The sequence below is a fragment of the Sabethes cyaneus genome, chromosome 1 (assembly GCF_943734655.1).
Source record: "Sabethes cyaneus chromosome 1, idSabCyanKW18_F2, whole genome shotgun sequence".
NCBI lineage: Eukaryota > Metazoa > Arthropoda > Insecta > Diptera > Culicidae > Sabethes > Sabethes cyaneus.
Window position 1 is genome coordinate 145,777,204 of NC_071353.1, and position 17,169 is coordinate 145,794,372.

At 40.7% G+C, this 17,169-nt stretch overlaps 1 protein-coding gene across 1 annotated transcript; it reads left to right on the forward strand.

The window, feature by feature from the left end:
- The first annotated feature begins 14,008 nt into the window (after window positions 1-14,008).
- LOC128746356 (zinc finger protein 595-like) lies at window positions 14,009-17,151 on the forward strand. Its single transcript, XM_053843410.1, has 2 exons — window positions 14,009-14,226; window positions 15,843-17,151. The coding sequence occupies exons 1-2, from the start codon at window positions 14,009-14,011 to the stop codon at window positions 17,149-17,151; spliced, it is 1,527 nt and encodes a 508-aa protein (XP_053699385.1).
- Window positions 17,152-17,169: the final 18 nt, after the last annotated feature.

The window sequence follows — 17,169 nt, forward strand, 5'->3', positions numbered from 1 at the left end:
CATCAAGCTGTCTTAATAGGATTCTACATCCTACAAAGATTCGCCGCTCTTGCCTGCGAGAAAGACCATGCCATTTTGACACCATTGGCTGGGGCTATCTTTTCACCTAAACTCATTTGGGATATGATGCAGTGTGAGATTATAAAACAAACATTTGTAGAACAGTGGAAATTAATCGATGCTATCAATAAAAGCTGTTACAGCAGAGGGTACTTGCTAGCTGGCTCAAGGGCTGATATAGCAGCAGTAGCTATTTTGGTGAAAACAATGACAGTCGAGGACTACTGGGATAGGGAGCGAATCTGCCATAGGACCATCCAGCAGTTCCTAAAGCGGAAAAGACACGGAAATTCCGCTGTGTTTGACGCTATTGCTAAGTTTATATACGGCTGGATTCCGGAGGAGTACACGTATGATAACCTCATACAAAAGTCCAACAATGTCAGCCTAGGATTGTTAGCAAAACTGGAAGCAACAGGACAACTTTAAAAAGTGGATCTCGAGGCACATTTGTACTGGAATGCTTGTAGGCAAAGAACTCAGCAAACGGTGAATTCCCTAAATGGTACTCAATATTCCGTCGTGATTAACTTTCTAATATTCGACCCAAGTAATTTTATACATTTCTTTACAATAAACTTTTAAACTTTTTGATAACCAAACTAATTATCGTTTTTTTGTCGTGATATCGTGTTTGATTTGTCTTTCCTCAGCCTGCTGATTTATCTTTTTATCGCTTGACACTTACGTCTTGTTAACCTTTTTGGATTTTCCAAATGGCACTTATTGTTCTCTTTTGTTTTTTTTCTCGAGCTCCTAATCAAGTGGAGTTTTTTTGTATGGTCTTCTCTCACTACACAGGTGCTGGTGATAAACGATACATTTAACGTATGTCATATGAAAACCGTTTACGAACACTCTGAGAGGTTAGTAAACCCTCTCGCCGTCAGGAACCACTTGAGTGACGAATTAATCTATGCAAATTAATCTAATCTAATAAGCTCTTACATAAGATTCCGTTTTCGGGTTTAAATAGAATAAAATATTGATGTGCATATCGAACATCCATTACTCCAAATCATTTTCATCCTTTGTAGAAAGTATGGGAGCGGATCTTGAAAACCGCTTACTGGATGAAAATTTTCGTGTACCTATATATGCGTAATCTCCGCATGTTGCTGCAGCACGTTAAGAAGAATCTATTACTCGTCAATACTGGCATGCCCAGGCTGATGGGGCATACTGGGGTACGTGCCCCACATTTTACTTATGCCGAATCAATAGCTTTTACTAAAGTCTACGATCTGAACACTATTTCTCAAAATTAGTGTTCAGTTTTTTAGATCAAAGGATCTACGAATATTCAAGGTTAACAACATTTTCCAGGAAGCTCCAAGATAGTTATTATTTCCATTTTTTTATTGGGGTAATTATTCGATTACATAAAATACTTAAGAGTAACTATCCTACAGGGGTTAGACAAAATGATCGGGACAGCCGCTCATTTCAAACAAAAAATGTTTATATCTTTTTAAAATGGTTTATTATTGTAAAAACTGTTGACAACAATAATTTTGTATGTTTAAAGATACAAATTAAACATAAATTTCCACTATATTCATAAAAGCTCATTTCCAAAATAGATAATCTTTATAGTGAGGAGCGAAAAACGACATTTTGATCGCGTCTTTATAAGGACCGAATGCAAAAGACTTTGCTTGATTAGTTCTCGAGTTATGAGGAAATTTGTTTTTCATTTATATAGGAGCCCCTTCCCCTCTTAAAGTTGGGAGGGGTCCTAATTCACCATAGAAAATATTCTTGCCCTCGAAAACTTTCACATGCCAAATTTGGTTCCATTTGCTTGATTAGCTCTCGAGTTGTGAGGAAATTTGTATTTCATTTGTATAGGAGCCTCCCCTCCTAAAGTAAGGAGGGGTCCCAGTTCATCATAGAAAAAATTTTTGTCTCCAAAAACACCCACATGCCAAATTTGGTTCCATTTGCTTAATTACTTCGCGAGTTATGAGGAAAATTGTGTTTCTTTGGTACAGGAGCCCCCCCTCTTAAAGTGGGAGGGGGGTCCTAATTTACTATAGAAAATATTCTTGCCATCGAAAACCTTCACATGCCAAATTTGGTTCCATTTGCTTGATTAGTTCTCGAGTTATGAGGAAATTTGTATGGAAGCCCCCCCTTTTAAAGAGGAGAGGAGTTATAATTCCCCTTATAAAGAGGGGAGGGGTCTCAATTTACCATAGAATAAATTCTTGTCACCGAAAACAGCCACATGCCAAATTTTGTTCTATTTGCTTGATTAGTTGTCGAGTTATGCAGAAATTTGTGTTTCATTTGTATGGGAGCCCCCGCCCTCTTAGTGGGGGGAGGGGTTTCTAACCATCACTTAAACCTTTCCTGGCCCCAAAAAACCTCTACATGCATATTTTCATGCCGATTGGTTCAGTAGTTTTTGATTCTATAAGGAACATACGGACAGACAGACAGACAGAAATCCTTCTTTATAGGTATAGATAGTAAAAAATATGAGCGGTAAATGGCACCCATGTGGGCGGTGAATGGATCATCATATTTCAAGTGAGCGGTAAAGGGGTCAAGAGATTGCATTACTTTTTTTTAAAAGTCACTATTATTAAATATTTAGAAACCAAGTAAGTTTTTCTTGTAAACACAAATGTTTTCTCTATCTTATGACGCAAATTGGGGTTCGATGGATCTCAATTTAGATTTGCTATAGACAAACTCACTTAGAATCGTTTTTAAATGAGCGGTAGATGGCAACCATACGGTATTTAACTTGGTCAGACCAACTCAAAGTAACTCCATTCATCTTGATAATGTGATTATTATTTGGCTTGAGGGAAGAAGCTCTTGGCTTATGAGGAAAAATAATTAATTGAGTTTTAGAAGCATTGGGAGAAATTCTCCACTTTTGCAAGTATTTGGAGAAAATATCCAAGCTTTTCTGCAGCCGACTACATATGACACGAAGACTTTTTCCTTTTACGAAAATGCTTGTATCGTCACAGAATAACGACTTAGTGCAGTCAGCCGGTAATGCAGGAAGATCATATGTGTATATGTTAGACAGGATTGAGCCTTGAGGCACACCTGCTTTAACAGAAAATTTATCAGATTTAGAATTCTGATAGACAACCTGTAAAAATCGATCAGTTAAATAATTTTGTAAAAGTTTTACGAGGTAAATTAGAAAATTAAAATTTAACAATTTCGTGATTAAACCTTTATGCCAAACACTGTCGAATGCTTTTTCTGTGTCTAGAAGAGCAACTCCAGGAGAATAGCCATCGGCTTTATTAGCTCGTATCATATTAGTAGGACTCTGAGCAATTGATGAGTAGTGGAATGGCCATGCCGGAAACCAAATTGTTCATCTGCAAAAATTGAATGTTCAATAATGTGTGACATCTTTCAAATAAATTACTTATGGAAAGAAGTAAACTTATTGGCCTATAGCTTGAGGCCTCCGCTAGATTTTTATCTGGCTTCAAAATAAGTGTAATCTTAGCAGTTCGAAAAAGTTATTAAATATTTTCACCAAAAATTGATAGGGGATTTCAGAGAGTTTTTAAATTAAAATGTAAAATATCCCATCATCACCAGGTGCTTTCAAGTTCTCTTCTTTTTTTGATAATTGAACGAACCTCATCAGATCAGATGGATGAGGTCCTACCTCACTGACCGTAGTTTATGCGTCAAAATCGGTCCAGTAGAATCGGAACTGTTTTGTAATCTATCAGGGGTTCCACAAGGAAGCAACTTAGGCCCTTTGCTTTTCACACTATTCATCAACGAGCCCTCTATACTGCTGCCTGCTGGATGTCGTCTGTTTTACGCGGACGATGTTAAGGTATACCTGCCAATAAAAACCACACTTGACTGTTTGAGATTGCAGCAGCTGGTTGACCTATTTGAGGCGTGGTGTACGAATAATCTGTTAACAATCAGTGTACCCAAATGCAGTGTTATCTCGTTTTACCGCAAACTGAACCCGATTACCTTTGATTACTCTATTCTGGGTCATGCGCTGCAACGGGTTAATCATATTCGTGACCTGGGAGTGAATCTTGACTGTGCTCTCACCTTTCGTTTGCACTTTGAAGAGATCATCTCAAAAGCTAACAGGCAACTCGGTCTCATCTTTAAAATAGCTAACGAGTTCCGCGATCCGTTTTGTCTTCGTTCGCTATACTGCGCATTGGTACGATCATTACTCGAAACCTGCTCGATAGTCTGGTGCCCGTTTCAAGGTAACTGGATTGCGAGGATTGAAGCAGTACAAAAAAAGTTCGTCCGTTATGCTCTTCGGATGCTGCCGTGGAGCAACCCGCTGGACTTGCCTCCATATGAAAACCGATGCAAATTGCTAGGACTTGAAACCCTCGAAAAGAAGCGCACGACTGCTCCAGTTGTGTTTGTTGCTAAGCTCCTGATCGGCCATATTGACTGTCCGCCTATCCTGGAACAGCTGAATCTATACGCTCCGGAAAGGGCTCTTCGTACTAGGAATTTCCTTCATCTTGACGCTCGGAGAGTTAACTACGGTCAGTTTAGCCCGATAAGGTAAATACATGGCAGCTCAGTTCAACACCGTGTACGAGCTGTTCGATTTTGACATCACCATAGACACTTTTAAAAGACGACTCCTGCAGAGACGATAGCTGTTTGCTGTTTAAGTGTAGTTTTGTGTAAAAGTATCGATAACAATATGTAACTCTTAGTTAGTCTATCCAGCTTTTTACGAGCCATAATGGCGGACGTGTTCGTAATATTTGAACAGAATTTTTGACATTTCCTCAATACATCGCACGGTTTCTTTCCGTACATTCCTTTAGTTTAATCGTGAACGCGCGGAAAGAAAACGTGCGATGTATTGGGGAAATGTCAAAAATGCTGTTCAAACATTACGAACACGTCCGCCATTATGGCTCGTAAAAAGCTGGATATTAGTGTTCATCAAGACAATATTGTGTCGAATGAATTTTTATAAATAAATAACAATTTGTTAAAAGAATATGATCTCCATCTTTTATTGCTGGAGTAAACTTTGAAGGTTTCTTCAGAATTTTTGACAATTTCCAGAAAGGTTTTTCAGCTGCTCAATCGTATTCGCAAACTTTTCATTCCTCAAAGCAGTAAATTTCTGTTTTATCTCTTTTTGCAAACCTTTATAAATAATTTGCAAAGCGGGGTCTCGAATTCGAGTTCGCCTCCTTCAGCCTAATAAGCAATTGAAGGTTGTTATTAACAATCTAATCTAATCTCATTTTCATTTGGATTCATTCTAATTTAATTTGGACCTTCGGAACAGAATAGTCTAGCTTCAATAATAGCACTTTTCAAAGCTTCCAAAGCTGAATCAATATTGGTTTTACTTTGCAAACTTGCTTCATGATTTAAATTTTCAAAATTTATAATTCTTGAACCACTCTGTCTGTATGTGCCTTATAGTAGTAGTAAGAGGGAAATCCACCATCATTTCAAGGACTTGCCAGTGTATGTGGGTAGACTTACAGTAGATCCAAATTTGATTATCAAATGAATATCACACTAATGCTGTTATAGAAGGACCAAAAGGGGTTTGGCGGACCCACAAGCAGAGACACTTGTGCGCATTCCGGGGTTTTAAGATTTTCCTTCCAACATTAGGATTCTTCCATGTAATAATCAATTTCGCTGCACCAGCTTTAACCCACGTGATGACTTGTTTGTGAGAAGAAGAACTTGGCATAGCTGTTTCAGACCTTAAGGACTCCGGTTGGCAATTCACTCCATCATCCAGCCTTCCACAATTATGCTGTTCATAAGAATGATAACAATCATAGCAATTATAATATGATATATAGTAAGGTTATAATAATATTCTGGTAAAAGTTCTATGTCATACCTTCATGTTTGAGTTTTACCTACAACCCGTTAAGTAATTTCCCGTTTTGTAGTCCTCTCATCCTTCCTGTCCTCGCCATAGTTCTCTCCTCTCCACTTGAGATAGCACTAATCTACAAAAAAAAGAGAAAAAACCGGAAGTCCTATGCCGGTTTTCGTCTGGCTTGTTGTTGCTATATGCAGATGTTATTATGTTTTCGTTTGTACCGATATTATCAATATTTTGTATGTATTTGGTAATGTGGTAATTTTCAATAATATAAAAAATTTACATGTGATTGAAGGTGAATTTAATATGGATATTTTGCTCACCAGTACCGCTGATCCAATATGGTTATTAAATATTATTATTAGAATAAATACCTGTATGGAACGTGTCAACGATACTGGCAACACTCACCCGCCTTGCTAAACCAGTTACCAATACTTAAATATACTTCTTCACCACTCCGCTATGAAGTATTCCACCACGCACACATATAAAGATTTTTTGACATTATCTGAGGCCCTCGCTGAGGCTGTTTGCAGTAGGAGTAATATCAACAACATCAAATTCCAAACTCCCGGATCCCCTTCTCCACTCTTTGCTCCCCTCTCACTCCTACATAAGCGATCCTCAGCAAATGTCATTCTCGTTGGTGACGAAACCGCAAATTACTTCATTTAGCGCCGTCTTAGCTGTCCGATCCGATATATACGTGATTTATTTGCAGCTTTCCTTTGCATATATAAACCAGCCTCTGCGCCGGTTATGCCTCCGCACTTCGATGTGTGCGCACAGCCAGTATTCTCTTCACAGGTCCAAATTCCCCCAAATTACCCTACCAGTCGAAAACTTCAACCGTCTGTCCAAAGGCTTGTTAGCGCCAATATGTCTACCTCTCCATTCTGTTACGATCAGGGATTAGTGCCTCCATTTTGTTGTGATGTGGACACTGTCGATCAGTAAGCTCTGCTTATACTTACTAGCCTTTATAGTAGGTTCTGTTATATACGCACTCTTACATACGCTCCCACAAATACAGATCTTCCACTCACTCACTCACACCGAGCCAAGGCAGCACATAATCGCATGTCATGACAGTTTGTGGAGATTTTTTCAGTCTCTGATGAAAATGGCTATGCGTTCACCCACACTGCGTAACACTATCAACCCACGCGCTAGGCTGTTGTTTTCGCTATCGCTTGTGACCTTTTCACTCATACTTCCTTGCATGCACAACTTTTTCGTTTGCGCTTCCCTTCCACTTTTCAGTGCCACTGAAACGCAATTTTATTTTAAAATTTTTCCCTCCGTACTCTTGTCTTTTAGAAATTTGGACAATTCCAACGACTTCATCTCTTCCCAGCACATTTTTCCCCCGCACACAGCTGACTTCGAAAACCAAAAACTCGTTTGGAGCACTCGACCGGTGAACGCATTTTTTTTTATTTTTTCCACTACGCTTGTTCAGTTACGGACTGACTTCAATACACGACCGCACCAGCCGAACTCTTGTGAACGAATGACTCTGTCTGTATGTGCCTTATACACTCGGAAACTACTGAACCGATCGGCGTGAAAATTTGTGTGTCGGAGTTTTTGGGGCCGGCCCCTCTGGAAGGGGCGCTCTCATACAAATGAAACACAAATTTCTGCATAACTCGAGAACTAATTAAGCAAATGGAAGCAATAGACCAAACTCGAGTTTTTAGTTTTGACCTTGAAATGCGGTCAAACATATTCTATTATTATTTTTTGAAATGGTGGTTCTACAATTCTCGGGTAAATTTTCAAATAGACCTAAGTGACAATGAAAGATTCTCTTCGCGTCTCGTCTCTTCCGCTTTTTACGGCGATCCTAATGCATTTTAACACATCAGCTTTGCATAAGACGGTTGCCGGAGTCGCTAGTTAGCTAAATGTTTTGAAAATTTCCTCTTCTATGCATTTATGTAGCCGTGAAAGATGGAAGCGAGGAGACGCGAAGAGAATCTCTCATTGTCACTTAGGTCTATTTGAAAATTTACCCGAGAATTGATGAAGGGACAGTAGGCGAAAGTAATGATTTTTTTTTTGGAAAATGGAGGGGAAAGAGTGGAAACGTAAGGTGGGGGGGAGGGGGGAATAGGTAGCTACGCTTAACAAGTTGTCGTTGTGACTCCTATTTTTTGTCCAATGCTGGAAGGTGCATGGGTCGAACCAAGAGATTATAACCGGATTCGAACCCATAACACCTGCCAGGGCGTGTGGCTCGCTGGTACTTGTACCTTTGAACCACAGAGGCGCTGGACAAAAGGAGACTGCGCAACCCCCCTTATTAGTGTAGCGACCTATCTGGTTTTTGGGGTATTTTTAGACACACAAATTCTGTCTCTTCCTCTGTCAACTGTAGCTCAATAGACGGATGAAACGGCAGAAAAAAAGTAATGTACCGTCAAACGGAGTAACTTGCAACAGTTCTCAACTATGAGTGGTGGTAAAAACTTATCTGCAGCACATTTGAGGACATTTAATTACGACGAAGTTATTAGCCCTAGGATAGAATAATTTCACATATTGAGAAAAAATATGCGATCAATACTGGCTGTTGTAGAAATTTTATACTGGTTTGTTGATAGTAACCCCTTTGACGGGGTAACTTGCAACAAGTAACATTTTTTTCTATTAACTTTAACGTTTCTATTAACTTTAATATGCAAATGTTGATCGGACCTGCGATTTTTAATGTGTTTGCTATAAATAACATAAATATAAAACGCATAAATGTCCTATGTTACGTTTGTGAAAATAATTTATGAGCCCCATAACGGTTAACGGTTTTGTAATTTGAGTTTTTATGTTATTCATGCAGTTGATGTTTCGTGTTTGAATGCGATAGAGCTGCCCTTTTTAGGTATCATTCACATATTACGTAACGCACTTAAGAGAGAGGGGGTTGCGGATAATGCATTATATGTCGTTAATTGACTATACAAAATCGTGTTACGAAGGGGAGCGGAAGTGTTAAAAATCATCGCTACCTTGGTTTCGTAATATATGAATGTTTCTTTACATTACGACTGATCGTAACTAGACACTATCATATTGCTGGCCTACCTCTCTCAGTGATATTTTCTTTTTGCCTCTTCGATGGACATTTTCAGAATATCTCGAGAAAAATTTACACTTTTCTGATTCACCTCAGGCTCTCCAGCTGCGCTTTTAGTATTGTTTGATGCAAAAAGAAATGATAACTTGCCTCGAGAAGTTAACGGAACACAGCTTTTTATATCTACCAGCTGTTGCTAGTTACCCCGTTTAAGAACTTGTTTTATGAATAATGTAACAATACAATAAATTCGACCGATATTGCGTTGTTGCAAGTTACCCCGCTGTTGCAAGTTACCTCTGTGTTTATAGTATCCAAACGGAGTGGGACAATACGCGAAGGGAAAACGTGGAAGATTAGATAAGGGAGGTTCATTTAAGGAAGAGACCATAGTGGGCCTTAGTCTCTTATCTAGCAACTCCTATCCCTACCTTCTTGTGGTATCAGTCGGTACGAGTGCGAGGTTGTACTCCAGGATAGAAACGGCTCTCGAAAGCTCGGATGCTTGGTAGGGGAATTGTGTATAACCTGCCCCCCCTGGCCAATGTGCCCCCCTTCGTTTTCCCTAAACAAGCGAAATTAGAATGCAAAACCACCCAGAAACCATAGTATTTGATGGAACTAGCCTACTATGCAAGTATGACAATTGTCACATGCTGTAAAAACAAAACAAAAATAAATTTGTTTTTGAGCAGCTTCCGATGTAACTTTTGGCGTCGTTTCCATAAGCTATTTTCTTGTCAAAATCTGTAAATAACCGGTTGTTGCGATTCGATTGCGTGAAGTGAACTTCAAAAAGACATCTCTGCCAATAATGATGGTATGAAACGCTTGATTTGCTTTAGAATTTAATATTTTTTAAAATAAGTAAAAGCAGGCCAATATAGCCCACTTGCGGTGCTGCAATTTGCCCCCTGGCAAATGTGGTTATAAACATAGGTAAACAGATCTAAGTTGAAGTCAATTGCCATTATTTAATTCAATTAGTATTGTAGAGTAACCGTGGTGGGAATAATTTATTACCAACGTCCAAATTCCAGGTAATTCAACTACGCGGTGCAAATTGCCACAACTGCAGTCTAATGTGCCCCATGCAGAAAAGAAAAAGTGTACCAGGAGGCCGAAACTAGGTTTATTTTATAAAAAAATACAATATTTTGAAAACAACGGAAATAGTTCTACTCTCTACAAAATAGAGTTGGTCTGGCACTGGTAGAAATACTCAAATTACCGCATTGGGCATATTATACCGCAGGTGGGGCATTTTACCCCGCGCAGACGAGAAACACAACATTTAGGTGCTTTTGTTAAATAATTCCTAGCATATTTATTCCACAATACTCAATGAAATAAACAATTCCAATTGGTTTTCAGCTTAAATACCAACATATATTCGTAGTTGTAACGTTAACGTTAGTTGTAAAAAAACAAGAAGCTGTTCACGATCCGTAGCAGCAAAGCCCAATTTTACCAGAGAGGTGTGTGGTGAAGCGATCGGCAGGGAAGCGATATATAGACCGCTGATCGGGCGTCATAACCTGCACAATCTGCACCGAATCGACGTAACGAATGGTTTGACGAGGAATGCTAGCAGATATTGGCTGAGAAGAATGCAGTGCGGGTACAAATGCTGCGTAGAGGCACCCATCAGAATGTGGAGCGATACAAACAGAAGCGGAGGCAGCAAACCCGACTCTTCAAGAAGAAGAAGCGCCACCTAGAGGAGAAGGAGTGCGAAGAACTCGAACAGCTGTACCGCTTTCACGACACACGGAAGTTCTATCAGAGACTCAACTGAACTTGCAAAGGCTTCGTGCCGCGGGCCGAAATGTGCAGAGATAAAGATGGAGGTATCTTGACTGATGACCGTGCGGTGATCGAAAGGTGGAAGCAGCACTACGATGAACACCTGAATGGCGTGCAGGCGGAAGACCATGATAGCGGAGGAAGTGACCACATTGGTGCAGCAAGCGACGAAGATGTGCCACCCCCATCGATAAGGGAAGTTAAAGAAGCCATCCAGCGGCTGAAGAACAACAAAGCAACGGGAAAGGATGGCATTGGAGCGGAACTTATTAAAATGGGCCCGGACAAGTTGGCCGGCTGTCTGCAGCAACTGATTGTCAAGATTTGGGATACGGAACGACTACCGGTGGAGTGGTAAGACGGGGTAATCTACCCTATCTACAAGAAAGGCGATAAGCTGGATTGTGAGAACTACCGAGCCATCACTATCCTGAATGCCGCCTACAAAATGCTGTCCCAAGTCCTCTTTCATCGACTATCGCCAATAGCCAATAGATGTGTGGGTAGTTACCAGGCCGGCTTCATGGAGGGTCGGTCTACAACGGACCAAATCTTCATCCTGCGGCAGATCCTCCGGAAGTGCCGCGAATTCCGAGTCTCCACGCGCCACCTGTTCATCGATTTCAAAGCCGCATATGATAACGTAAACCGACAACAGCTATGGAAAATTTTGGACGAAAACGGCTTTCCGGGCAAGCTTACTAGACTTATCATGGCTACGATGGATGGGATCCAGTGCTGTGTGAGAATCTCGGGTGGATTGTCGGACCTATTCGAATCTCACAGGGGACTTCGACAAGGAGATGGTCTTTCTTGCCTGCTATTCAATATTGCGCTTGAAGCTGTTATTAGACGAGCGGCGATCGAAATGCGGGGCACGATTTTCAATAAATCCAGTCATTTATCTGCTTTGCTGACGACGTGGATGCTGTCGGCAGAACATTTGAGGCGGTGGAAGATCAGTACACCAGACTGAAACGCGAAGCAGAGAAAATTGGATTGAAGATAAATACGTCTTAAACGTAGTATATGCTGGCGGGCGGGATCGAGCGCGATAGGGCCCGCTTGGGCAGTACCGTGGTAATCGACGGGGATGAGTTCGAGGTAGTCGACGAGTTCGTATACCTTGGCTCGCTGGCAACAGAGGACGAAGCCTCCTAGAGATCACTTGACCAACGAATACAGAACCAAATCGACCATATTCTTTATTAATTGATGGTCGGTTATTCTCGAACATCACCAAGATACGCTTCCGGGCTAGTGAGACGCGCAAGTTTTTCTTGCCTTTAAATCACATACGAAGACCTTTCTTACATCTTCTACACACCCTATTAGAAGCCACTTTGTTTTGTCTTAATTCCCAACTTGAAGTACGCATAAGCTTTCTTTCTAAAATCACTTACATATCTTTGTTTGCTTTTAACCAGGATTCACCGATTTTCAAATAAAACAAAGCTTCTTTAAAGTCACGTCTCGTATCATGGCATGCTTTGGCCATGTGAAATCGTTTTGCTAAACAATCTATCAGTCACTTCTCTTTCTGTTCCAGCGAGACGAATTTCCCGGAAACGATTCATTCCGGTGGTGATCAGCGGAGGAAACTTAAGTACAGTCGCAGCGGCGAGCGGCCATTCCAGTGTGACATTTGTGGTTTATCGTACAAACAAAAAAGTACCCTGAGACATCACAGAAAACGACACGCACTCGCTCCTGATCGTCCGAACAAGTGTGACATTTGTACGGCAAGCTTCACGTTTCATTATGAGCTCACGAGGCATATGTACTGTCACAGTGATGAGAGACACATCAAGTGCGACATCTGTGGTTCGTCGTACAAGTCGAAACGTGCTGTTGACTCGCACAAAAGATACAGCCACGCAACAATTGTGGAACATCAGCACCAGTGCCAGATCTGTGGAAAAGGATTCAAACTTCTTTGTCGGCTTATGAACCATATGCGCAATCACAGCGATCAGCGACCTTTCAAGTGCGACATCTGCGGCTCAGCATACAAGTTAGCTCGTTATCTGAGAGCTCACAAGAAAGTATCTCACACAGCCGTTGTGGACCATCCGCATAAGTGTCACGTTTGTGGACAAAGTTTTCAACTTCGTAGCTTGCTTGTAAAGCATATGCGCAGTCACACCGACGACTCAACCGTTGTGGATCAGCCGTACAGGTGCCCCATTTGTGGAAAAGGCTTCAAATATCGTCATCCACTTAGGGATCATATGCGCAATCACAGCGATGAGCGATCGTTTAAGCACTGACGAACTGACGTGACACAAGCAACACATTTTTGACCGACACATAACCGTCGCTTCAAATAGCAAGCGATCGCTTACGTCAAAAATTCAAACTGACAACTCGCTAGATGACTTTTTTTCTGTCAATAGTGTCAGCTGATTCGGCCGCTGTCTCGCAAGATGGTGATTCGGGTGATTTATGTTATTACTAGCCTTACAAGCAGAAAGTATGTCCATTACCGACGAGCATTTACTAAATTATCAGTAGCAACAGCAAAAGTGTAACGAGCACCCTCAGCCCCAGCAACATAATCCCTGCTTCAACAACAAATGCACACGAGCAACAGAGTCAGTACGGAGATCAATCTACATCACCTCCAGTAGCAGCAGCAGCTGCTGCTGCTTCGTTATCAAATCAATGGCACTTATGGACATCAGCTGCTAATAATTGGGGATCTGGGCGAAATTCAAAGAGTGCAATATCTGAAACCAGCATCCGAAGTGCAAAAAATCAACTGGAGCTTGGGATCGTTTCTCCGATTTACTTTTCTCCACTCTGATGAAAATTTTGCTTGTTTACATGCAGGCCGCTTTTGTTGATTTACGTAACCAATACAGTAAAAAAAAAGGTGCGGTGAGCAAATATATTGCTAGACATTGCGTTTGTATAAATGACCATTAACATCTCGTTGTAACCACGAAAAATGAAATTTTCTGATAAACACCAGTTTATCATTATTATCCCAGTATTATCCCAATTATATTACGCTTGTGATGATGTGTGAAGTGCTACTAATATTTTTTATCATTCGGGTTCATTTCAAACAATTAAGTTTTTTCACCTTTCTTCAGCCTTATTGATAATAAGGGGCGATCCGTTGTACAGATGGCGTTACTGTTTTAACGTATTTTAATTTGAAATTTTGGTCAAAAGTTTCTATGGAAAATGTATGGGATGGCATGTCGGTTCGTCGGTGGTTTAAGTGCGACATCTGTGGTTCGGCGTACAAGTTTGCCCATCAGTTGAAAGTTCACAGCAAAATTCACACATCCCTTTCGGAAAATTCGCATAAGTGTCCCATTTGCGGCAAAGGTTTTATGCTTAACATATACCTAAAGAGACATATGGACAGGCACAGCGACGAACGTTCGCTGAAGTGCGACATCTGCGGTTCAACGTATAAGTCCGAGAGTGGTTTACGTGCGCACCGGAAAGGTCACGCATTCGTCGAGTCAAACCCGTTTCGATGTCAGGTCTGCGGCTTAACGTACAAGTCGGAAGGGGGCCTGCGTACTCACCGGAAAGTTCACATATCAATTCAGCAGAACGGGTTTTCCCTTTCGTTCACAAAGTAGGCTAAAGTTATACGTCATAAGTTGTCAAATTGGATCGCTGCACAAGAAGAAGCTCGGTCCAAGGTGGGTAAACATGAAAGTATTGTTAGTGTGGTACCCCTTCAACCAACGACAAATAGACATAACATTTACTGTTTCATCTTTCCCAATGAATGGGAGCGTTACCGCACATCCCCGTCACGACAGTTGTCAGCTGAAGCCGCCTCCGATAGTGGTGGTAATAGAGGTAGACAACAAATTTTGAAACAAAATTTAAACGAGACAACGCTTGTATTTAATGCTGCGCAGTATGACGAAAGCAGCGTGTTGTTTCCCTTTTTTTGACTGAAGTTTTTGGAGCGTCTTAGTAGAATACGAAACCTAAAAATAAAAAATAAGAAAACTTATCCAATTTAATTCTACTATGTGTATTTTATTCAATGACAGATACGTATTTCGCCTACGACTTGCAGGCTTCCTCAGTGTCTGTTTTCGTAACCCTTTTTTTGTTTATCGTAAAAAATAAGACTATAAAAAGTCAGAATTTTTCCTATCTTATGTTGCCGATAGCACAAAAAAACGAACATCGTTCATTATCTACATCCTGCATGCAACCTATTTTCTGAACCATAAAACCCTATGATTGCGTAATTCTTACAGATGCTGTCAAAATCGAGCCAGCAAGCCTGGCTCAAACGGCTTCAAGAAAAATGTATGAGAATGACGTTTGTGCCAGGGATGTGCGTTACCGCCTTCCCATTTATAAGTAGGGGAACAAGGGGCAAGACGACCACCCGGGGTAAAAGTGCCACTCTTCAGTTTTCCATTAAAACGACGAAGAATTTTAATATGGTTATTTTTTATGGTTTCTAAACTGTCTCACAATACACCATAAGAAAATTCATCGATAAAAAATATAAACTCAAACATTAAAATGATTTTGAAATTTTACTGTTTGAAAATTGCACAAAATGATAATGACTATGCCGAAAACAAGCATACTGAAATCTTATTTATCTTTATGTATATTATTTTTGGTCTAACACATTAACTAGACCTAATTCCTATAGATAGAAGTTAAAATTCAACATTTCTCTACTTTTGGTCATTTTCCCCACCATAGTGGCACTTTTGCCCCGTACCTATTAATATCGAGCGAAAAAACATCTGAAACGAAAACGTTATTTTTTTCTATATTTATATTATTTTGATATTGAACTCACGGAAACTGTTTAGATTATACCCTCATCTAAGTTTAGGCCTTTTCAGGTTGAATTCAATAGGTTCTTTTTGCTCATAATTAATTGAAAACAGTTAAGGTGTCCTTTATGCCCCGGGTCCCCCTACGCAATGCGCTATATGTCGAAAATGTAAATAAAACAATGTTTATTTAACTGTTCTAAAAATGTCCCGACGTTTGCAATTAACAATCTATCGGTCACTTCTCTTTCTGTTGCAGCGACGCGAATGGTTTAGAAACGAATCGTTCTGATAATGGTGATCAGCGGAAGAAGCTTGTTTGTGACTTTTGCGGCAAACATTACAAGTCAAAATATGACCTTCAGAATCACAAGAAAAACCACACCGGTGAAAAGCCATTCAAGTGTGACATATGTAGCAAAACTTTCTTCACTTCCCACCAACTAAACTGCCATAGAAAATGGCATACAGAAGAAAGGAACTTTGAATGTGACATATGTGGCAAATATTTCTCATTAAAAACACAAATAAAGGCCCACATGAATTGCCACATTACGGAGCGGCCACACAAGTGCCTGGTTTGCGGAAAAGCGTTCAGAATCAGATCTTGGTTCGCCCGTCATATGCGCACTCACAGCGATGATCGACGGTTCAAATGTGACATCTGTGGTTTAGCATACAAAGAAAGAAGTTCCCTGAGCGCTCACCGAAAGAGGCACATTTCTATTCCTGACCGTCCGTACAAATGCCACATTTGCCAGAAGAGTTTCATCCTACATCGGACGCTCTTGAAGCACATGTACAGTCACAACGATGAGAGACCCTTCAAATGCGACATTTGTGGCTCAACGCATAAGTCCAAAGAGACACTCAAGACACACCAAAATATTCACAGAACCATTTTGGATTATCCGTTCAAGTGCCAAATTTGTGCAAAAGGTTTTAAATTTCGTCATGCGCTTCTGAAGCACATGTCCAGTCACACGAATGAGCGACTTTTTAAATGCGACATCTGTTGCTCAACATACAAATCAGCTCAAAATCTAAAAAATCACAAACAAATTCACACATCCATTTTGGACAAGCCACATGATAGGTCACATAAAACAATTGACCTAGTTAAAGGAGATCTTCCGCACAAGTGTGACATTTGCGGGAAAACTTTCAAACATCGCAGCGGGCTTGCATCTCACATGTACAGTCACAACGATGAGCGACCCTTCAAATGCGACATCTGTGGCTCACCGTACAAATCAGCTGCCGACCTGGATAAGCATAAGGAAATTCATGCGTCCGTTTTAGGAACTCCGCATAAGTGTCCCATTTGCGGCAAAGGCTTCATGCTTCAAAGTGCCCTCCAGAGGCACGCGCAAAGCCACGATGAACGTCCGTTCAAATGCGACATCTGCGGTTCAACGTATAAGTCCAAAAGTGGTCTACGTGCTCACCGGAAAGGTCACACCGCCGTCGAGTCAAAATCGTTCCGATGTGAAGTTTGCGGTAGAACGTATAAGTCGGAAGGTGGCCTGCGTACTCACCGGAAAGTTCACACGCCATCAGTTCAGTAGTACGAGTTTCCCCTTTCG